The sequence below is a fragment of the Aulonocara sp. 'chitande type north' Nkhata Bay genome, linkage group LG23 (assembly GCF_057382095.1).
Source record: "Aulonocara sp. 'chitande type north' Nkhata Bay isolate Kocher_YH1m ecotype deep benthic linkage group LG23, A_spYH_male_GT1.1, whole genome shotgun sequence".
In the NCBI taxonomy this organism is placed as follows: domain Eukaryota; kingdom Metazoa; phylum Chordata; class Actinopteri; order Cichliformes; family Cichlidae; genus Aulonocara; species Aulonocara sp. 'chitande type north' Nkhata Bay.
In genome coordinates, this window is record NC_141365.1 from 23,633,936 (window position 1) to 23,657,090 (window position 23,155).

Genomic DNA, 23,155 nt, shown 5'->3' on the forward strand with positions numbered 1-23,155 from the left:
GCTCTTCCATAAAGGAGGAAGAAAGGTGAATAGCCCGTTGCTTCATGTCTTGTGCAGTTATATGCATGGACTATATGGGGCAAATGATCCTTCCATTCTGCCTTTTTCTCCTCATGAAGAGTCCGTAGCATTTGTAGAAGTGTTCTATTTAGACGCTCAACAGGATTTCCCTGTGGGTGGTAGGGGGTTGTTCGAGAGTGGCCTATTCCTGCCAGCTGTTTGAGTCTTTGGAAAAGGTTGTTCTCAAACTCCCGGCCTTGGTCATGATGCAGCTTTTCAGGGTACCTGAAGCACGGGATAAAGTCAAGAAAGATTTTCTCAGCTGCTGTTTTGCCAGATTTATTCTTAGTCGGGTAAGCTTGGGCAAAACGGGTAAAGTGATCTACCAAGACTAAAATGTACTCAAAGCCACCTTTACTTGGTTCTAGATGTAAATAGTCAACCGAAATGAGTTCAAAGGGGGCACTGGTTGTTATCGAGCCCATTGGTGCTCTCTCTGGGACATTTGGCCGTTTCTGTTTGATACAAGGGCACTGGCGAATGACATAGTCCTCAATTTCACGCTGCATAAAAGGCCAGTAAAACCTCTCCCTTGCTAACTGAATGACTCTGTCAGCACCAACATGTCCAATATCATCATGTAGGTGTTTCAGTACAGTTTGCTTCAGCTTACTGGGTAGGATCAGCTGTTTTCTTTGTCCAGTCTGTCTGTACAGTATTCCTTCCTCAAGTACAAGTCTGTTCCATTCATGTACTAGCCTACGTGTCTCTTGTCCTAGCTGTCTCTTATCTTTACTATTAGGACTCCATCTACTCTTTTTCAAGTTTATCACCTCACAGATAGGGGGGTCCTCCCTCTGCGCAGCCCTGATGTTTTCTGGGGTGATGACAGGGGCACCTTCAGGGGGTGTGTCATCAACACAGTGCAGTGGAGCCACCCATGGTACATCACCGTCTCTCATGGCTTTGTCTCCTTGCCAGATTGCAGAAACCACTTCTGGGGACAGTGTCTCAGTATACTCCATGAGGTGTTCCTGGAGTGGCAATGGATAGCGGGAGAGCGTATCAGCGTCTGTGTTGGACTTGCCTGGTCTATACTTTACAGTGAAATGGAAGTCAGCTAATTCGCCCACCCACCGATGTCCCACAGCGTTTAACTTTGCTGTGCTCAAGATGTACAGTATGTGAGGGGATTATTATCTGTGTACACTGTGAAAGTGGGTGCATAGTAGAGGTAATCCCTAAATTTATCACAAATTGCCCACTTCAGGGCAAGGAATTCAAGCTTGCCAGAATGGAGATGGTAATTTTTCTCAGCAGGCGTGAGTGTCCTGGAACCATAAGCAATGACACAGAGCTTTTCCCCCTGTTGCTGATAAAGCACAGCCCCCAGGCCTTCATTTGATGCATCTGTGTGTAGCACAAAGGGCAAACTAAAATCTGGGTAAGCCAGGACAGGTGGACTGGTTAACATATCCACCAGACGTGACACCACAGTACGATGTTCTGCTGTCCATTGCACTGGTGTTTTGGAAGGAAGCTGACCACCATTTGTGCGCTTTAACTTGATTTTGGCTCTAGTTGAGCTACATTGCAGGCTAGGATCACTGAGACTCTCAATAAGCTTAAACAGTGGTCTCGCTATTCTAGAAAAGTCCTGAATGAACGTCCTGTAATAACCTAGTAACACTAGGAGTGCTCTGACCTCTCCCACGTTCTTTGGCTCTCTGTCTCTCAAATGTTCCACTGCTTCGAGATCTTTTGGGTCTATCTGGACACCTTCACTGGTCACCAAGCGCCCAACATACCTGACCTGACGCTTAAACAGTTCACATTTTTTGGGACATAGATTCACACCATGCTCTCGCAGGCGGCAAAGCACATGCCTCAGATCATCAACATGGTCATGAAATGTCTTGGAAAAGCAAAGCACATCATCTAAATATGGTGAGCAGCACTCATCCCTCAGACCATCAAGGACCCCCTCCATGCATCTCTGAAATGCTGCTGGGGCGTTGGTAAGGCCAAATGGGAGGCGGATCCACTCGTACAACCCCCAAGGCTTGCTGAATGCTGTCAGGTGTCTTGAGCTTTCATCAACAAAGCCCTGGTGGTACGCACTACCCTGGTCGAGTATTGAAAACCATGAATAGCCCCCCAAATTATCCAGCAGGTCTTGGATGCGTGGTAGTGGGTGGCGGTCAGCAATGGTTTTACGGTTAAGGCCCCGAAAATCAATACACAAGCGTAAGCTTTTGTCTTTCTTTCGGACACACACCACCGGAGATGAGTAGGGTGATGTGGACTTTCTGATCCAGCCATTGTCCAGCAAATTCTGAACATATTCTTTTACCTCTTTATACAAAGGTTTGGGGACCGAATTGTAGGATGTCTGGACAGGCGTACCGTCTTTCAGATTAATTTTCAACTGCAAGCTTGAGATGCAACCAATGTCAGAGTCACTTTGGGCAAAAACATCTGACTGTTCATACAACATGTCTCTAACTACCATTTGTTCATCCTCTGTCAGGTAGGACAAATCAACAGGTGGATGCCATCTCTGACCTTCATTGACTTCTGTCTGGTGCTTTCCGTTACCTAGCTGAACTGAACACACTTTTACATTTGTATGGGCTGATGACCCTGCGTCAGCAGAGAGATACTTGACAGGTTTTACTTCAGTCACCTCTTCCAATGTACCTGTACAAAAGGCCCCGTAGTTATGGTTTTATTCTGTTCAGTTGTTAGTTCACCTGTAGTTTTTAGAGTGGCCAGTAGAGGTCACCCCACCGCTTTGTATGAGAGACTATGTCCAGGGAGAAACGTGGGCAAAGCACCTGAGCTTTTCTGCTCCAGATTACCGGCAGAGAATTGGTTATTCCGTGAGAAGTGTGCGTTAATGAGCAACGTAAGTTGGTGATGTGTGAGGATGTGATAATAAGATGTGTTTGGGACTGTAACCAAGGTTAGGGGGGAAATGACTATGTTTCTGTCTGTGCCGCTAGCGGGTGCTAAGCTAAGCTAACTTTCCTGCCGTGTGGTTGGGTATAGCTGTGTACCTGGTTAGCTCTCTCAGGGGGTCTATGTGTGAGTTGTGGGTAATATATGGCCTATGGTATTAAAGGGGATGTTAGTTTATTTCCCACCTGTGTTTATGTTGATGTACTCTGGAGATATTGTTGTGAACACTTTAGTAATGTAGCATTTTCTTTCTGTTCCGTTCAGAGACCACACACACACACACACCCATGCCCACGCACCTAAACCTGTATGCAATACCTGCTCCTCTGACAATCCCTGTTACCTTCAACTGTGTGAAGTCAATACAAGAGTCTGCACTATCCTCGGTGTCTTCATTGTCTCCCTTCTGAACATTCATCCGGGCCTTGAGCAGTGTTCTGGCCGACACTCCGGGGAGTGGTAGCTGCAAACCTGAACAAGCACCTTACAGTCCTTCCAGTACAAGCTATCTACCCAACAGTACCTAAGACTGTTCTTTTGGAGAGAATGTCATGTTTTGGTAGGATTCTGAATGGGAATCTTAACAATTTTTGTCAACCCACTGGGGACATCTACCAAAGCTGGGAACAACTCCAAACCCTCAGGGCAGCTTTTCTCTAGATTTGGTTGGAAGAGTTTTGGGCCACCTCTTGGCCATTCTCTGACTCTACACTTTACTTCACAAATCTGTCCTGCAGGAATCATTACACCTTTTTTTCCTGTTCTCACACTACTCTCAGGATCTATTTCATCAGGGGTGGGCATCTGAAGTGCTGAAACTAGAGCATCTACTGCACTGCTGCTGACACTTAAAGCTTCTTTGAGGAGCGCAGAAAGGTCAGCCCCACCTCTCTGTTCTTTATTGGTTTTTAGGATTTCAGCTATTACGTTGCTGCCTAAAATAGGACAGTTAAGGTTGTGCTGACTGATAAGCACTGGCACTTGTATGGCGACATGCCCATAGTTCACACTCTGAATTTGAAGTTCCGTGTCTGCCCAACCATCAAATGGAACGTCTGTACCATTAGCTGCCGCTATTTCCAGAGGCTGGTCTGAAAGGAGGGACTCAAGTGGCTTGATCTTAATGTGGGGGATGTTTTTCTCTATCCACGCTCTTGATACCATAATCACTTGGGCCCCTGAATCAAGCAGCATCTTAAGTGGTACTCCATTGATGGCACATGAGACCATACATCTGTTCCCAATAAGCTGTGCAGTGGGTTTCACTGGTGGTACAGGACTGGGTGCATTTGATCTCACCACACTTGAAGTCTTAGCAAAACTGGTGTGTGCTGGGGACTCCTCGGCTTGTTCGGTCACTGGCAGCCCCTCTCCAGTGACCTCACCCCGTTTCCCGACACCTTACGCCGCAGGCAGCCAATAGCCCGGTGTCCTGGCTGGCCACACGTAAAACAGTGGGGGCAGCTCACTTTGCCTTGCTGTACACAATCACCACATCTGCCCCGGTTCTCAGCTGGAGGTGTTGGAGGGCGGTTCAGGGGCGAGCAGGAGTCTCCAGATGTCACACTATCAGTCTAGCTCACCACTTTAGTTAGCTGTCTGGTCAATGAAGACACTTGGGCAGTCAGTTCTCTAATAGCTGCACGGTTAGTCTGTAGCTCAGTGTCAACCTTCGCTTGCTCAGTCAAGTCAGTGTTAGCAAGCTGAGCGGCACTTATAGTCACAAGTCTAATTTTAGATGTGGTACCCAGTCGCCTCAGTCTCTCAGCTTCCTCACTGGTGGACTTTGTAATCTGTTCAAGCAAAAAGTCGTCACTAACCTGCAAGTCATTAAGAAAAGGTTTGAGGTCTTGTCTCACATAGTTGTTTTTTTCATTGAACCCTTGATAAAGTGTGTGAAGAAATGTGCCCTGCACAAGCTTTTTGTCATAGCTAAAGTCTGCACCAGGCTGTCGTGACTCAAATAGTACACGCTGTTTTAACCCTATAATTCTGTACAAAAACTGCTGTGCACTCTCTTTGTCTTGCTGCTTAGCATTACTTAGCTCTTAAAAGAGTTCAGCGCTATTCTTGTCTCGAATATGAGAGCGGAGAATCTTCAAACCATCAACTGTCAAATCATCTTTGTTGGTTAAGATTTCCTTGAGAGTACCAGGCTTCATTATCTTTAGCACAGTTCTGATTATTTCACACTCAGTAAACCCTTCTTGTAACCCCTCATCAATTTGTTTGCACAGACTACTGTGGGACATATCCGAGCCAAGATCTGAAATTTGTCCACCATGCAACTTGAATTCTCTGCGTGAAAACAAAGCTGCCACATCACTGAGATTCAAAACTTGGTCATATCCTCTGGACGGACGACTCACCCTGCCAGGGGAAACCCCAGCGACACTAGGCGCCGGTGACACTGAAGCTGGGATGTTGAAGTTCTTGGTGGGCGTATCAGTGTCTCTTAGCATGGATGAGGGAAAGGTGGAGATGTCTCTGTCCTGTGGTAGAATGGGCTGTGTGTGAGAGTCTTTGTTAGGGTGTGATGGTAGAGTGGGGATGTGGTCAGCTGGCATAGCCAGGTGTCTGTCAGGATGTGTGGGGTCAGTGTGGGGTGAAGTGGGGCACTCCTGCTGCTGGTTAGGAATGTCTTCCATCTCAAGCGGCACGGCGAGATGATCTCCAGCCCCTCCGACGTCCGTTGACAGCAGGTCACTCACGATGTCGTCGAGGAGCAAGAGCTGGGCCATACCTTCATCCTCCAACGCTCTCAACTTTTCACCTCTGATGTACCCAACGATCAGGTCATACAGTTCTGGTTCACTTAAGCCATCAACATTGCGAGTCATACTGCCATCCTCCACTGAAGAAACAACTGTGCGCAGCTGGCTCACACTCAAATCACAAAGTCTTTTCTGGATCTTTACTATCAACAACCGCCGTGGGGTAACAGTGGCCATCTTGACGTTTTGACTGTGACCTGGGCTCCCTGGATGACGCACTCAATGCAGCCTTCCCTGAGACTTTGGACACCAGTTCTGGTCGTTTGGCACACACGTCACCACTAGACGATCCCGGACGAGCCCCCAGTTGTTACCGGCACCAGACCTAGGGGAATCTGGACCGGCAGCAAGCGGCACACAGGCTAGAGAGCACTGCGTAGCCAAATATGAGCAGACTGTGGATTAATAGAGAGGACACCCAAGTTAGCGTCTTGCTCAGGCTGGAGCTCATTTATTTCTGAGCTGCGCATGCGCAAAGCCTATAGCTAGAGTCTCTCTGGTAGTTCCACAGCAGTGCAAGAGCACCATCTACTGGCATAATGAAATATAACCATGGTCTGGCAACACATAACAATGTCAAAATAAGTCACAATAATAAACAAAAAATAAGGGGGTAATTGGTTTTCTTACAAAAATAAACATGTAGCTTTTTCAACCTGCTACAGAAGCACCATAACAACCTGGCCAGCGTGGCATCACAGACTGACATGATGCTGATCCAGAAAGAGCTAAAGAAACACATTACCACTGAGCACATCTGGATCGGATTGCATTTCCTGGCTGGGAACTGGCTGTGGGTAGACGGACAGGAGATGGGCTACAAGGCCTGGAGTGAAGGCAGAAAACCATCATGTCCACATGTGTGCAGCCGTACAGGTGACAAGAAGTAATAATGTTTGGGAGGCTCGTGACTGTGAAGAGAGACTCAGTTTTATTTGCTACTGAGCTTAGTAGTGAGTTTTGATTTCCAGGCTAATACCTGATTGATATCTTTGATGTGCATTTGTTTTATTTCTGTCTTGTTAGAAGATTGACCTTTTGAAAGTGAAAAATAGCAAACATATTTAAATACAACTGCAGTTTTTTTCCCAGGCTATTCTTGCACATCTTATCTAAGTTTTCATTCTTGAAAAGTAACTTGGATAGGATTTTACCTCAGAGTGATGTAGGTTTCATATGTTAATAAAACCCTCTCTGCAGGCCGCGTGAAAATGTACCTGTAGTGTCTGCTGTGTTATTCTCACCAGTGCTTTGAAAGGTGAGGCTGTTTGCAAAACTATTTGCCTTGCTGTTCTCACATTGCTTGTAGCTCTGCATGGGACTGTAAGGTACTATATTACCATTTCATATTTAGCTAATTCACTGTGTGACATACACCGCTGCATTTATGCCATAAGCAGAAATGATAAAGCTTTGCTTCTTCATTTGTAAATTGCTGATAACACTGTACTGCAATTTCATTAAAAACTTCAAGATGTCTTATGTTGTATTCTAATATAAATTTTGAACCAATGTGTGACCAATAGTCTTAAATGCTTTTTCACATCTTGTGTTACTGTATTCATTAACATATTGCTATCATTCTTTTATTTGAATTCAAGCTAAACAATTATTTATAAGTTGTTTTTTCATTACACCCTGCTCCGGGGCCCAGCCCTGGAGCAGGGTGCCGCCGGTGCATCGAGCCACCTGGGGGGCTCTTCAACTGGTGGGGAAGATTGTCACATCTTGCAGGAGCTTTCCTCTCCTCAGGGGCTCTCTCTGCAGGAGGGGGAGATACAGGAGAGGTGGAGGAAGATCTCAGCCTGGGTGTTTATTGTCTTATGTAGTCTGGAAGATGAGTGGATGGTGGGGTGGGTGCAGTTTTCTCTGACTGGAGGAAAGAAGGGGAGAAAGAAAGAGGGAAAGAGAAACGGCTGAGAAGAGGGACGGGGGAGAAGGGCAAAAGACAAAAACCAACAGAATGAGCAGAAAAAAAAAGCAAAAAAAAAAGCAAATATCAATCACCTGGATCACCTGCTGAGAAAGAAAAAAGAAAACAAGCAGAAGAGAACAAGAGTAATAGAATAAACAACATCACAATGATATATGGGAATATGACAGTAAATACTAAATATTAAACATTATTGTGCAGCACATAAGATCAACAGAACACAGTGTGCTTTGAGGTAGGAGCCAAAAAGGGTGTAGTTTGTGGGTGTGATCACCCGTGTGTACACCTGTGAGCATGGACGCGCTTGTATTTTTGGTTTTTTTAAAAGGTTCCTTCATGTAATGATCTGCTAGAGGGGGTGTGTGTGTGTGGGGGGGGGCACAGCCTCGGACTGGAGCAAATCTTAACGTTCAGCTTGAAATAGTCCAGAACCAGATACCCTGAAGTGACCAAACTCATCCATTAAGTCTAAGACTGCCTAATTGGGTTCTTCATTGGTTTCTTATAACTCATTTTACAAACTCAGATGATGTTTTTAGCTATATCAATGCAGAAATTGTCAAGGCAGGTGAGTTAGGGAACCCAGATGCGGACCTCTTGCTTAAGTTGAACAGTGCTTTTATTTACAGTGAAGAAAAACCAGTCAACAGTTATCCACAGTTCAAATCCTTTTAGTGATCCTCTCCCCTTTTTCCTCTGTGATGCGTGGCAGTGCGTCAGTGTCCACAAACTCCCGAAACTCCGTAAAGTCTCTCCTTCCTCCTCCTGGGAGCAGGCAAAAACAAACACGATTAGCTTCCCTCCGCTAGCTACCGAGCTTGGTGCAATACTCCAGCGATGTCTGTCGCTCAGCCACACCATTAAATAGTCCTGCCAACGATGGTGGATGATGGCAGCAGCTGGCGAGGAATCGGGCTGTATCCCAATTCAGGGTCTGCAACCTTAAAGTACGCATTTCAAGGCCGATTACGTCACAGCGGCGCGCCGAAGGCTGTCCCAATTCAAAGGCTGCTCGAAATGCGGCCCTGAAATGCATCCTTCATTTCCCTGAATTTTAAGGCTGTGGCAGTGTAGACTTCGTGGTCCCATATATCCCACAATTCATAGCGCGGAAGTCGGTGTGGATAATTCTGCCGCAGACGGCAGAAGCGGAGCAGTCGAAGAGTAAACTGTGAAAAGTAAGTACTGAATATTATGTCACTTATTTATGTGCAAATGTTTAATAACGAAGAACATTAAAACATTACTGTTGGCCACATGTCGGCAAAGTTATGTAACATTAGTGACGTTTGTACTAACTTGGTTTTAAAGCCTTTACTTCAAAATATACGCCGTTTAATAGCTGAGCTTAATCTTACAGAGAATGATCAAAGCTCATGTAGAAACAAACAAACAAATGAACATAAGATTTTCTCTTTCATTTCTGTCAAACAAAGCTGTATGAAACGTTTCCAGCTGTTAGTATCATGGTTGCTAGGCAACCTGGGCAGCGCAACAGAGGCTAGACCGTCCCATTTCGCAAGCCTCGCACTTCCGGCCTTAGTGGTCTTTGAGTACGCGGCCCTTGAGGATCGTTGAGGCTGCGTACTTTAAGGCTGCCTGAATTGGGATACAGCCTCGGTCTCAGGTGAGGCAGCTCAGAGCGGCAGCGCTTCTGGGTTGGAGGTCTCTCGTTGCCACGCGACCTCGTAACAATCGCAGCAGAGTCAAGAAAAACAGAGCGAGAGAGAGGAGAACACACACACACACAGGCAGGTTGACCGGTCGGGGCACCGTCCGACCCTGACAGAAATGCAGATTTGAAAAATGTTTACAAATAGAAGCAGGATATGTAATATGAATTAAAATGAGCCTGTTGAATTTCTGATAATTATGTATTGATAATTGTATTTATGAACTCCAGTCAAGAGGACAATATAAACATGAATTGACCTAAATCAAAATACATATGAGCAGCACCTGCGATTTCTTCCATGGGTCATGAATACCACAGGTTCAGTGAATTAAGAGCCGCCCCAATGCAAATGTTTTCTGAGAAATTCAAAAGGCTCACAGCTTTAACAAGCATCATCAGACCTCTTTTTTTTTCAGTAAAATTCTGTAAAACAAGTTAAGGATGGATCTGCTCTTCATGTGCATCCTGTTTCTGCTGAGTTTATCTGTAATGTTTACCAAGTAATTTTACATTGAACGGCCAAAAAATTGGCAGCTTGCTCTGACACACTGTTGGCAGCAATACACAGACCTGGCTCCTGTCAGTAATGAACATAATAATCTCAAACTTGAGCAGCTCTCTGGTAGTATCAATAGATGTATCTGGATAGGACTGAAGAGAAATTCCTCAGATAGAGAAAAATGGCTTTGGTCAGGAGGTGGAGCGGCTACCATGTTTTTCTGGGCACCAGGTAAACCTAACAACTGTCACAGTGTTGAAGACAGTGGCTGTGTGTGGATAAACAGGTGGAATGATGCAAACCCACAGAATATCAACACATTCTTCTGCTACCGTGCAATAGTGGTGGAGGAGGAACTGACTTGGGAGGAAGCTCTGGATTACTGCAGGGAGCACCATGATGACCTGGCAAGTGTGGCGTCTGAGACTGAAATGCTGCTGATCCAGAGAGAACTGAAGAAACATAACACCACTGAACTCAGCTGGATTAGCTTGTGTTTCTTGCCTGGGGACTGGCTATTGGTAGATGGGCAGGAGATGGGCTATGAGGCCTGGTGTGAGGTGAGGGGAACCAACATGTCCACACTCAAAGATGAAGTGTGCAGCCATACAAGTCACAGAAGGGACTGCATGTTTGGGAGGCTCGTGATTGTGAAGAGAGATTACAGTTTGAATTTACTTTATAAAATTCATTTGAATTATTTATTAAGGTTGGTATAGATGGTGTTTGTTCATTGTCACCTTTGATATTATTGATATTTTGCTCTTTGATGTGCAATTTTTTTGGTTTCTTTATTGACAAATTTCCTTGAATCTTGGAAGCACTGGGTTTCACCACTTCATATGTGTGTTTAACTGTGTAACCTGAAGTTAGTAAATTAAACTCCAGATTTTTTGTTGTTCACAGTGATGTTTCTCACATTTTGAGACTACTCTCATATTTGCATGCAGAGTGAATCCACACATATTGCAGTGTGCAGAGTGTAGGAATGTTTAGCTTATTTTAGAGTTTAGGAATGTGTTAGATAGGATATAGAATTGTGAGACACTGACACTGCCCTGGATATAAATAAAGACCTGACTGTGTCATGAACTTAGGAGTAGATTTTAGGAGACCCTCCCCCAGTTGAACTGTGTAAGACAAAGAGGAGTTAATGCTGAGTGGAAATTCCTCAGGGCATGCCTGGGTGGGAGTCTCAAAGTTTGTAACTAAATAACTTTGGTTTGGAAGGGAGATGGACTTTTATGACCCTCAGGAAGGCACGTACATAGAGATATACGCACATAGTGTTTTAACTGTTACGCACACACATCCACACGCACACTCACTCATGTGCACTTACATAGACATACGGGTACGTGCACACACAGGCATTTACGTGCTTGTGCACATAGCCACAGACACAGAGTTTGCAGCTCACCATGGGAGGTTTTATGATGAGGTCGCTCCTACAAAACTGTGTTTCACAGACAAAGGAGTGAAGATTTTGCAGAGGGGCACTGGCCTGGCAAGTCTTCCCTTCTAGAAGAATGCATGCTTAAATGAGGATAAATAAAGATGAGTAAAGATGAATAAAGCTTTTGTGAAAATGACTACTGAGTCCAGTGCCGTCTCTGGATGCTCGAGGAATAAAAAAGAACCGGGGCAAAACTGATTTCTCAACATGAGCTGTCTGGCATTCTACTGACTTTTTGCATGGATTGTTGATGAGGTTTGACGACAGAGATATATACTATATCTATGAGGAACATCCTTGTTTGTGTTGACAAAAAGATGTACAAATACAGCCAGGAACTCCAGATATTAAAATATCATTGTTAGGGTTTGTATTGTTGATTGTCATTTATGTTTAGAAATATTTAACCATATATGCTTAGAGGTGTATAATCAATTGTGTAGTGATAGGATGTGTGATCTTTAGCAGGCTGCAAAGGCTTGGTGTGCATCCTGGGAGCATGGGAAGAGGTCGTACCTTGTCTTATTGTTTTATGGTAGGATAAACGTGGCTATATCTGTTTTAGGCTAAGTGCCTTTTGTTTAGATGAACTGTTGGACTTCCAGACCAGCAGGTTTAGGGAAGTCATTTATGGGGTCACACACAGGCAAGGTACTTTTTGTTTGTATGTAGACGTCATATGTTAATGAACCTTTGCTTATTCATGTAACCTCAATAAAAGATCAGTGTTACGGGGAGCGGACGAGAGCAACTGGGGTAAAGGGAAGGAACGGCGTTTGTCCGGTTCTCTCCCGTGCACGAGAAACATGAAGAACTTTGCCTACTCGTGTCTTGCTTGCTGTGTAATTATATTGTCTTCAACGTTCCAGCGAATAGGTTCAAGCTACAAACCTAACAATCATCACCACCTTTAGATTTTGATAAAATGTGACATGTTATCAAATGTGACAATTTGACAAGAATTGGCTTAGCAGAAGTGGCAAAAGTCCTGTTTTATTTTTTTTTAATTTCTTTTATGTATTTTTTTTTAAGACGTACAGGAACATATGGTTTTTACTCCAGTAAAAGTGAAAAAAATACAGGCTTTGAAATGTACAAAGGTAACTGAACCTTGTGCTATATTAATATAATAATAAAATTATATTAGTAGAATAGAATATAAAAATTATTCTAATTAATATTCTAATTCTAACAAATTAACTTAGTTTGAATCGTTTATGTGGGACACAAGCAGTGAAAGAGAATTAAAAAACAAAATTGTGTTGCTTACATTGTAGTGGGTGACTTTGTGTCATGGTCCGTGGCCCTGTGTCTTTGGAGTGTGTGGGATGCCCTGGTGGCCACACCCCTGGGCTGGGTCATCACCATCACACCTGCATCCCATGGATACCTGGAGCACTATTTAACCCTGCGCTGACGGATGCTCCAAGCCAGTCCGTTAGTCACCCCTCCGTGGTAACTAGGCTCCTCGCAAAAAGCTTTGTATATATGCGTTACGTGAACTACGTTAATTCTGCCTTCGTGTGCCTAGGTTACGATCCGGCATCTGTATCTGCCACCTGCCTGTCCTCCAGCCTGCTCGGATCACTAAGTGTGTCATCTGACCTCATCCCTGCCTCCTCGGATTCGCTAGCCACAGACACACTTTCCCCCTTCCGAGTCCCACGGTCCCACTCTGATCGTAAGCCACTTACTAAAGCCCTGTTCTGTTGTGTCTCTCTAGTAATTTTCTCCCCTTTGTGTTGCAGCCTCCCACGGTCCCGATTACGGCTTCCCTGTGTCGTTTGTCTTCTTGGTTTTCTTCAGTTCCACATTTTCGCTTCCTTGGTTTTTCCGGGTCACCCTTTGTTAAAACAATAAAGACTGTTCTTGCTCGCATTAGGTGCATTGAGTCTGCTCTTGGATCCCGCTTGTGTGCATGCACTGCGGTTCATGACACTTTGCCTCCACACCTAAACAGTAGAATGAGAATAGAGAGGTTACAGTGGAATTCAGCTCGTCATAAAACACTAAGATCTGTATCGTGTCTCAGCACAAGAAAAATAATCACAACTGACAAAAATTTATAATGTGAGCTTCAGTAGGTTTTCTTAGTGAACATGATGTGATCAGCTGACCTGTTTCTCCTTGTGGATTTACATCCCCTACACTGAAACTATGCTGTGTATACTGCCTTTATATAGAAAGTATATAGTTGGCATAAAATTGTAATTCAGTAAATTAATCTAAGCATCATCAGCTTAAATGCAAACTCATCTCTGCTACACTTCTGATGTAACCTTACTCTGACCATGAGCACCAGAGCTTCTTTTCTGTTCTTTTGAAATGCAGCAGCTGGACCTTTAGCTAGCAACACACTGTGCAACAAACTGCACACAAACAGTTTGTGTGTTTGCTGATGTCTGTTGAGCTGATAGAAAAGTTGCATTGGAAATTACCTGCCACAACATGTTCCTCCTTTTATGCTTGCTCTTATTCAGTAGGGCTAGCTAGATGCTGAAGTTCTGCAGCCACAACTCAGGGACACCTGCAGTTGTTTTGGTGTTGTAGCAAAACAATAAAAAAAAAAACCACTGTCCCACTTTAACCCTTGTGTGGTGTTCATATTTTTGTTACTCAGCCAGTGTTCATGGGTCTGGTGGACCCGCTAGAGTTTTGGCTTTCCAAATTAACTCTATCAAACAATTTTATGTTAAATTACTCAACAGATGTTTACTTCATCCCAATTACAAGCCATATGAACAGCAAACATGGTTAATTTTTTCCCTTTACCTTTGTTAGATCACATTTATGAATTAATGTGCTTCTCGTTTTTTTTTTTTTTTTTATAAAATGTTATAAAAAATAAATCAGTTATAATCAAGTGAAGTGAGTGGAAAGACACAACACATTTACACGTGAAGCAACATGTTTCACAACTAAATGACATCAGCTGCTCATCAATGGTGACATTAGGCCCAGGGTTGTAAAACAGGGGGAGGTGGTGCACCCACTTATCCCACACTGTCCTGATGGCAGCTAGCTTGTCTCTCTGCCGTTGAGCTGGTCTGTCATCTCGGTTATCAAAACGGATAATCCTGGAAATTTTGTTGAAGTTTTCCAGAGACATTGATGCACGGAAAGGTTCGTGCCGGTTTCTGCATCCCACAAGATTCTGTGGATTCCCCTTTGGACCTGAAAACTCCTGCAAGGATAAGAACCCCAAAGTAGGCCTGTAGATCAATTTGGTCCATCTCCTTCCACCTCTCTCCAAAAACACGCCTTCATTCTAGATTACTGCAAACTAGAGATGGACCGATCCGATATTACGTATCGGTATCGGTCTGCAAACCAGACCAGAATAATTTTCTGGATGGAATCTGGGATGAAAAGCTCAAATGAAGACTTGATGTCCTGCACATGAGTAACTGTCAGCCGTGTTGGCCTTGGCTTATCACAGTAACAGCTCTGTAGGGTGGCTCATTTCTTGGGCAAGAAGACCATTCAATTTCACCAGTTATTGACATCCATATTTCTTCACTTGCTGTCTGGTGGGCTTGTTCTGGTCCTGGAGCTGGCTGCTGATGGGGTACTCGTCTTCGTTTTGTTACTAAATGGTGCTCAACCTCATCCTCTTCTTCAAAGTCACTGTCAGACTCTGAATTTTCAGAAATGTGAAATATTCTGAAACCTCTTTGTCAACATCATCATCCAAAGCTCCTCTCTCTTCCAAAATCAATTGCATGGCCCTCGCAGCAGATAATCTTTTGCCATCTTGATCAGTTGTGATAAAGAACCACACTGGCAAAGTCTTATTTATAGTATTATGCCCCTAATTTGCAGGAGGGACAGGGTATGAGAAAATAAAATTTGGATCCCTCAAGAAAGAGGGTAAAATGTGCGGGAATGTCAGAGCAGACGATGTTGATAGTTGAATTTTCAACAATGTTGCAACTTTGTGCGAGAGCAGGAGGGGAAGAAAACACTATCAGCAGCACCAGAAAGGAGGAGGACAGAGTGTGGGAACACAGGACCTACACTTTCAACACTTTTATTTGACCTGGGTCCAGTGGACCCGAACACCTTGTATGTAATGTAAATGCGTGGGGGGAGGTACAGTATGTGGTCATCGAAAATTTGTTCAGATTTATGTTCTTCACAGAAAATAAGCCAAAGCCAATGAATTTCAGGTTGAAAAAATAATTAATTGTTAAATTTTTCTTTTGAGAAAAACTGAAAACGGGTCTCACAGACCCGAACACCATACAAGGGTTAAACACCTGACTTTGGCACATGTCATCTATTTTTATGCAACATCTTCTAGTGATTAATAGAAGATATCTGCCTTTCATGTTTTACTCTTTTGGCTCAAATTGATTTGAAGTTTGAAGGATTGTGGAGGCCCCCACGCACCCCTCACACATACTCTTCACCCTGCTGCCTTCTGGCAGGAAGTACCGGAGTATTCGGGCCCTCACTGCCAGACTGCAAAACAATTTCTTCCCCCAAACCATCAGACTCCTGAACACTCAGTGACTGGACTGACACACACAAACACACACGCACACCTTCATAAACCAAGTTACTTTTTGCACAATTCTCAGTCTTTTCCACATTTCTATTGCACTGTTGTGTCTGCACCATCTTGTATCTGTATCATTCTGTTCTGTCTGGTGTTGCACTGTCTTTGTTTTGGTTTTTTGCACTTTTTGCACATTGGACTTAATATAGTCCTGTGTTTATTGTCTATGTTGTATGTAGCATTATGGTCTTGGTGGAACATTGTCTCGTTTCACTGTTTACTGTACCACTGCACATGGTTGGAATGACAATAAAGCCTCTTGACTTAACTTGTTATAGTTCATGGTTCCCGGATTCTATTCAATTTGATTCGATTTTGATTCAGACAGTCAGAAAGATTACACATCTGATTTGTTTTTCCAGTGTGAAGTGAAAGAAGAACTATAATTTCCCAAAGCAAGTTAAAAAAAATCGATAAGGGTGTCGTAATCCATCTTTCTAAAGGGACTTTCACAGCAGCCCTAAGGGAAGACCTTGTAACAAAATTACAATTTTACGTGCTAACAATAAAATTGTAATAATAATTTACAATTTTATTGTTAGCACGTAAAATTGTATAGGATTTTTAGACAACCAACCTGCAATAAGCTGACCTGATTAAATTACCACAACTTTTACTTCCTCAAAGAAAAGCATTACTTGACTCTTTTACATAAAAAAGGGGGAAAAAACTAACATGGGTTTACATTTTGAATTGAATCGGTTCTTATGAGGAGTTGCATGCGAATGGATACTGTGTACAAATGTAGTATATAAATAAATCACTACAATTTTTTATGAAAATATGCAAATACTTTCTGACAGACAAAAAGACTCACAGATCCATCATACACCAACACACCTCTTTAGATCTTTATTGCTTTACATGCAAAACCACAATGGTTCGAATCTTCAGGTGCATCCTGCTTCTGCTAAGCTATTCTAAAACTTTTTGCAAGTATGTTCACATTGATGAGAAGATGCTTTGGCTTGAAGCTCAGAGTTACTGTCAGAAGAACTAGACCTGGCCCCTGCCAAACATGAACATGACATCAGCAAACTTCGGGAGCTCAGCAATGTCAGTGTCAAAATCTGGATAGGACTGGCAAGGAGCTCCACTGACAAATGATTTTGGTCAGGAGGAGGGGAGGTTTCCAAGTTTTTCTGGCCATTAGATAAACCTGAAAATAGAACAAATTAAAATTACAGCTGTACTCATAAAGAGAAATGGCATGACGTTAAAAGAACACCCATTTCTACCTTCTTCTGCAATGGTGGTAAGTGTGGAAGTGTTAAGTGAGAGCAGGACTTGGGAGGAAGCTCTAGAGTACTGCAGGGTGCACCACGATGATCTGGCCAGCGTGGCATCTGAGACCGAGATGCTGCTGAATCAGAGAGAGCTACCGAAACATAACACAACTGAACACATCTGGATTGGTTTGCGCTTCTTGTCCAGAGACTGGTTGTGGATGGACAGACAGGTGATGGACTACGAGGCCTGGGGTGAAGGGGAAAACCCTGGTGTCCGGACGCCAAGATGAAGTGTGCAGGAGGAAGTGTTTTGGGCAACTCATGATTGTGAAAAGAGACCCAGTTTTATTTGCTACTGAACTAGTTTACTTTGCAAAATTTATTTGAATAGCCTTCATTTATTGCAGTTAGTGGAGTTTTTTTTTTTTTTTATCTCACTTGTTTCATGTCTATCTGGTCAAATGATTATGTAAGGCCTCTTTTTTATTTTGAAATCATTTCATATTTTTGTTTTAATGCTTTAATGGTATAAAACTAAAATGTTGATGAAATGAAAAAACAAACAAAACAAAACTTGTTCTTTCTCCCGCAGCAGTAACAAAGTTAATTCATAGTTATTTGCGCAAGTGTGCCTGTTGAAATGTTGGCTGTGCTCTGCAAGTATTGGGACCATGTTCAGCACATTTCTTTATTTGAATTTTACTCACTGGTGTTTTTTGTTCTTCTGTCTTATCAGGTTAAGAAAATGTAAAGCTAAAGTAATAAACTAGTTAAAAATGAACTTCTAAAAATGAAATTCTCTTTTTTCTTTTGCTATAGAGGGAAACATTGTGTCAAGGTAACAGGGATGAGACCGCTTGCAAACCTTTTGCCTTGTCATCCTCAAATATGTTTTGCTACCTGTTTATGAGACCCAAGAAGATGCAAACATAAGGAAATGCCAAAGAACGATACAGTTTTAAGCCACCTCTCCATTTATATTTTACAAGGAAATGGTAAATAGGTGCAGTCATTTCTTGTATCAAGGAAACACACAGTTTATACAATTTTAATGAGCTTGGAAGTCAATATTTATTCTTTATTCTTCAGCACAGTCTAAACTCACTTAGGCAGCTTTCTCATCATTTCTTTAAGTAGTCTACAGGAATAGTTCTCCAGGCTTCTTTGGATGTTTCTGCCTTTTGTTCAGTTCTCTGTCAACATGATCCCACACTGCTTCAATAATGTTGAGGTCCGGGCTCTGGGGAGGCCGATCCATGATTGATAGTGATAGACTGACTCTGTCTTAACTGGCTGTGTCTGTTGTTTTTGTCCTGAGGAGGAAGGCAGCTTTGGACACTTTTACACTGCCTTCACTTTATAGGCCTTGAGGCTATGTCGATCTTTTACAGTCAATGTGTGGTGTTCTTGAAGAAACAGCAATATAAGGAAACCATACCTAGCACGAGCTCAACAAACCACGAACATATTAATAGCATTTTAATATGTTAGTGGTTTGTTGAGCAGAATTTAACTATATTATGTGACTTACTTTTCATATTCTGCTGTTGTGATCTTTTGCATGTAATCCGCAAAATATCACAATAGTAGAGTGCAGATGCAAATTAGCTTTAAGCTCTGGTACAATGCATCAAATGGCAACATTTATGTTAATACTGTACATGAAACGGTTTCTTACCAATTAATAATTTCTTATTATACCAGATAAAGGCTCTAGAGGTGAGAAAGGGGCTAGTGTTGATAAATTGGTGAGCTCTAAACCAGGTCTCTTGTATAAAAGCCAACACTGGATCTTTAAACGGTACTGGTCTTCCTCTCTGAGTGAGGAAGGCCTCTAAAGAGGTAGGAGCCACAAGACTTTCCTCAATCGCAACCCATGACAGCTTCTCCGTAGGGGAGTTATTTATCTTAACTAACTGAGAAAGAGAGAATACTTAATGATGCCAGACCATCTTGGATAATGCCAACACGCCGCTATCTTTTTGCAGCATATAATGTGGACCGATTAAAGGATGGGTTTTTGCCTGCCCACACAAAACCCTCCACACATGTATTATAAAGCGTTATGCAGGACTGCTATAGGTAACATATGGAGAAAGTACTGGAGTTTAGGAGCAATGATCATCTTTACCAGGTTAATTCTGCCCAAAAGGGACAGATTCATTTTGTCCTAATTCTCCAAAAGCGGGCGAATATTTTGAATCACTGGGGAGATATTTACTTGCATTATGTTATCTACACCAGGAGTCAATTTAATCCCTAAGTAGGTCAAACCCTCGAGCATCCACTTGAACTGCCATGAGCTCCTAATGGCTGGAGGACACAGTTTAGAAATGGGCATAGCTTCGGACTTCGACCAATTTATGGTGTAGCCAGAGATTGCAGACAAAGAATCAATAATCAAGGAGATTGCAGGAACCGCTCATTCTGGGTTACTTGCAATCAATAAAATGTCATCTGCGTACAAACAAGTTCTATGTTCTTCTTGACCCAAATCCACCCCTCTGATCTGCTTACATTCACGTAGAGCAATAGCCAGAGGCTCCAAAAACAGGGCGAAAATGAGAGGTGATAAGGGTGAACCTTGTCTAGTGCCCCGACTTAACGAAAAGGAGGATGACATTATCCCATTGGTAGTGACTGTAGCCATTGCATCTATGTACATCATCAGAATCCACCGCCTGAAAATGGGACCAAAACCAAATCTCTTCAACGTATAAAACAGAAAGGGATATTCAACTTTATCGAAGGCCTTCTCTGAGTCTAAGGAGAAAGATCTAAATGAGTCCTTCCAGAATATATGCAATATCCTACTTAAGTTATCTGCAGAACATCTGTTTTTCACGAAACTGACCTGATCCCTATGCACCAAGCAAGGAAGTACGTTCTCAAGCCTCAAAGCTAGTATCTTGGAGATAATCTTTTCGTCCACGTTGGTTAATGAAATTGGGCGGTAATTCCCACAATACTGTGGGTCTTTCCCTTTTTTGTGTAATAACGTGATCACTGCCGATTGCATACTAAGTGGTAATCTCCCCTTTTGAAGCGCATCTTGATACACTGGCAGTAGTCTTGGAGCTAATTCGTCCATAAACACCTCATAAAAATCTGAAGGAAATCCGTCATTGCCTGGAGATTTGCCCAATCTAAGACTACCAATTGCCTGCTTAACTTCAGCTAGTGTGACCTTTCCTTCTAATACAGTTCTTTGGTCTTCGGACAGGTTGGGAATTTTAATAGAAGAAAAGAAATCTGACAACCTCTGTTCCTCCATTGGAGGTGCACAGCTCCTGACAGAATTTAGTAAAAGCATCATTAATTTCTTTTTTACAGGTGGTCAACTTATTATTATTATTATTAGTATTATTATCAAAAATAGATGGTATAAGGTTGCTAGATTTTATCTGCTTAACCCTGTGCACCAGCATTTTACCTGTTCTCTCCCCTTGTTCAAAATACTTTTGATTCAGGCAAAACATTGCATATTCTGCTTTTTTCTGCAGTATGCTGTTCATCTCAAATTTAAGTTTAATTAATTTGTTCCACATTTCCCTCTCTGGGTGCAGCATGTGCTGTTTTTCGAGCTCCTTGATATTCTGTTCCAGCTTCATCCTGTTCATCAGATTGTCCCTCTGAGCTTTTTTAATCGGGGAGCTATACTGGATAAGGCGCCCTCTCAGGTAAGCCTTAAAAGCATCCCAGGTCATTCCAACATCGTCAATAGAGCCCTCGTTACACTCACATTTCCCTTATACATTCGCAATGACCCTTATCCTTCAATAGTGAGTTGTTCAGACGCCACCTGGGTGAAGGTTTAACATTATCATTACTAGAAAGAACAAGGTCAATGGGAGCATGATCCATTACTGCAATGTTACCACTGGAGGACCCAACGGTTTGAATCACCAGAGGGCGAGACACCAGAAAGTAGGTTGAGTGAGGATGCGAAAAGAAAGTATAGTCTCTTTCTTGAGGACGAAGAAGTCTCCATATATCCACCAGGCTCAGTTTCTCTGACACAACGTCTACAGCAGCACTTAACAGGGTCCTTACTTGGTCTAGGACGGGAGGATTTATCCAAAAACACATCTCTGACCTGGTTAAAATCCCCTCCACTTACAATATTTGTATTACCAATATTCCACACAGTGTTACAGACTTCGTGAAAAAATTGTGGTTGAGGAGAATTTGGGGCATATATGTTGACCAGTAGAGCTGGGCGATAGAACGATAACGATATGTATCGCGATATAACTTTTACTCGATAGAGAAATTAAGCTATCGCGATAGACCTCGCCGCTCTTGTCCTCTTAAAAAAAAAAAAAAAAAAAAAAGATCAGCCAATCCAAATTAAGTAGCGCAGAGCCGAACCAATGACAGCCGCAGCGTCACGTCGCGTGACTTGTAACGTACAGCACAAGTGCCAAGCCGCACGTGTGTTTGTTTGGGAAGCAGCCAGCGGGTAATGGAGGAAATGAGTGTGCCGACTAGAAAAATCAACCGAGCGTGACCGAAGAGAAAACAGATAATGGTTCCAACGCCGGAGAGATTGTCGAACGGAAGAGCCATAGAAGTTCCGTAGTGTGAAGGTATTTCGGCTATTTCAAGTCTGACAAAAAACAGAGTAGCGTGCACTGTAAATTGTGCCGAAAGCAAGTCTGGAAATACAATAAACTGGTGCATGCGTCACACTGTGCGCCACGTTATTGTTTCGGTGAAATGAATTTCTACAATACTGTTACTGTTAATTCTACTCTCTGCAGTGTTTAAATGCTTACATATACACACAGTTACTGTCCGTCCACACATACGACTCGGTTCTGCTTCTATGCCCCAGCTTTGTTTACTTTTTCCAACCGAGGCTTCTAGACTTCTGATTGGCCAACATTTCTGCACGGTTAGGAATCTAGCGCCACCTGCTGCTTTGGCATGTTCATAGCAGCGTTTTCCTTCATTTCTGCCTTTATGTGTGGACGGGATTCTTTTTTAAAACGAAAACGGAAAATCTCCGTTTTCAAAAATACCCGTGTACGTGTGGACGTAGCCTCAGTCTCTGATTGGAAGCGCTAATTCATCATTCGGCTTTTGTCAGACTAAAGTAACTGTTAAAACTGTTTGAAAAGCTAAGCTATACAACAAGGAGAGATTGAGAATTTCCTTTTAGTTCTCAGTTTATTTGATATTGACAAAAGTTAGTCAGTTTTGTCTGTTCTTCTGTAAAACAAACTAAGATTTATTTTTAGAATTAATATTTTGTTTCTAAGTGGAATTGACAATTTAGTCTGTTTCGTTTGTTCTATTTTGAAACTTAAACGCTTTAGCGGCTGCCTTTTGTGTAGTTTGCAATATTTGCCTTTATTTATCTGAAAAAGTCTCATGTTCCTTAAGTACATCTACCCTGTTGAACTTATTATGGGAAATAAATATTTAAATAAAAAAAGCTGCTGATTATTTCACATTTTACTTGTGAGCAACGGCACATTTAGATATCGTTATCGCCTGAAATGAAAAAAACATATCGTGATATGAAAAAATCTCATATCGCCCAGCTCTATTGACCAGTATCACTTTCTGCCCCTGTAGACATGCATCCAAGACCACCCATCCACCCTCCTGATCCGTATAATGCTTGAGTACCTGAGAATCCAGATTTCTTCTGATTATAAGTCTGTATTATAATGTCTGGTGTTTTCGTGTTTGTTGGTTTGTTTTTATTTTGTTTTACTTTGCGAGTTGGTTATTAGATGCTGCTCCAGCCGGTCAGAAAATCCCCCGCCGCCCCGCCCTCTCCTGTCTGCGCCGCAAGCAGCAGGCGCACCTCGCAAACGAAGGGCGTCCTTACTCCCAGCAAATGGGCGATAGAAAACCGATCGGTGCCTGTACCATTCCCAATATGTGCTGGTTGAAGTCGGGGGAGCATGAGTACGAGCATTTTTTTTTTGCCGATGCCCGTGATGCCGCCCCGGGCAACCGCCCGTATCGCCCGTATCTAAAACCGCTAATGTATATATATATGTGTGTTAGGGGTGCAACGATACACAAAATTCACGGTTCGGTTTGGTTCGAT

At 42.8% G+C, this 23,155-nt stretch overlaps 1 protein-coding gene, 1 long non-coding RNA gene and 2 pseudogenes across 2 annotated transcripts in view; 3 read left to right on the forward strand and 1 right to left on the reverse strand.

Moving 5' to 3' along the window:
• Positions 1-13,166, forward strand: part of LOC147301836 (uncharacterized) — a 62,706-nt gene extending 49,540 nt beyond the window's left edge. The window contains exons 3-4 of the long non-coding RNA XR_015127377.1: positions 12,576-12,753; positions 12,830-13,166. This is a non-coding gene — a long non-coding RNA (uncharacterized LOC147301836). The remainder of the gene's footprint in view (positions 1-12,575; positions 12,754-12,829) is intronic.
• On the reverse strand, positions 4,317-6,105 carry LOC147301839 (uncharacterized). Its single transcript, XM_086282090.1, has 2 exons — positions 5,331-6,105; positions 4,317-4,397 (listed from the first exon to the last, which is right to left on the reverse strand). Exons 1-2 carry the CDS (start codon positions 5,910-5,912, stop codon positions 4,317-4,319), a joined length of 663 nt encoding a protein of 220 aa, XP_086138216.1. The 5' UTR covers positions 5,913-6,105.
• LOC147301840 (macrophage mannose receptor 1-like) lies at positions 9,785-10,527 on the forward strand (annotated as a pseudogene).
• A 3,570-nt stretch (positions 13,167-16,736) lies between the features above and the next one.
• On the forward strand, positions 16,737-17,667 carry LOC147301841 (macrophage mannose receptor 1-like; annotated as a pseudogene).
• Positions 17,668-23,155: the final 5,488 nt, after the last annotated feature.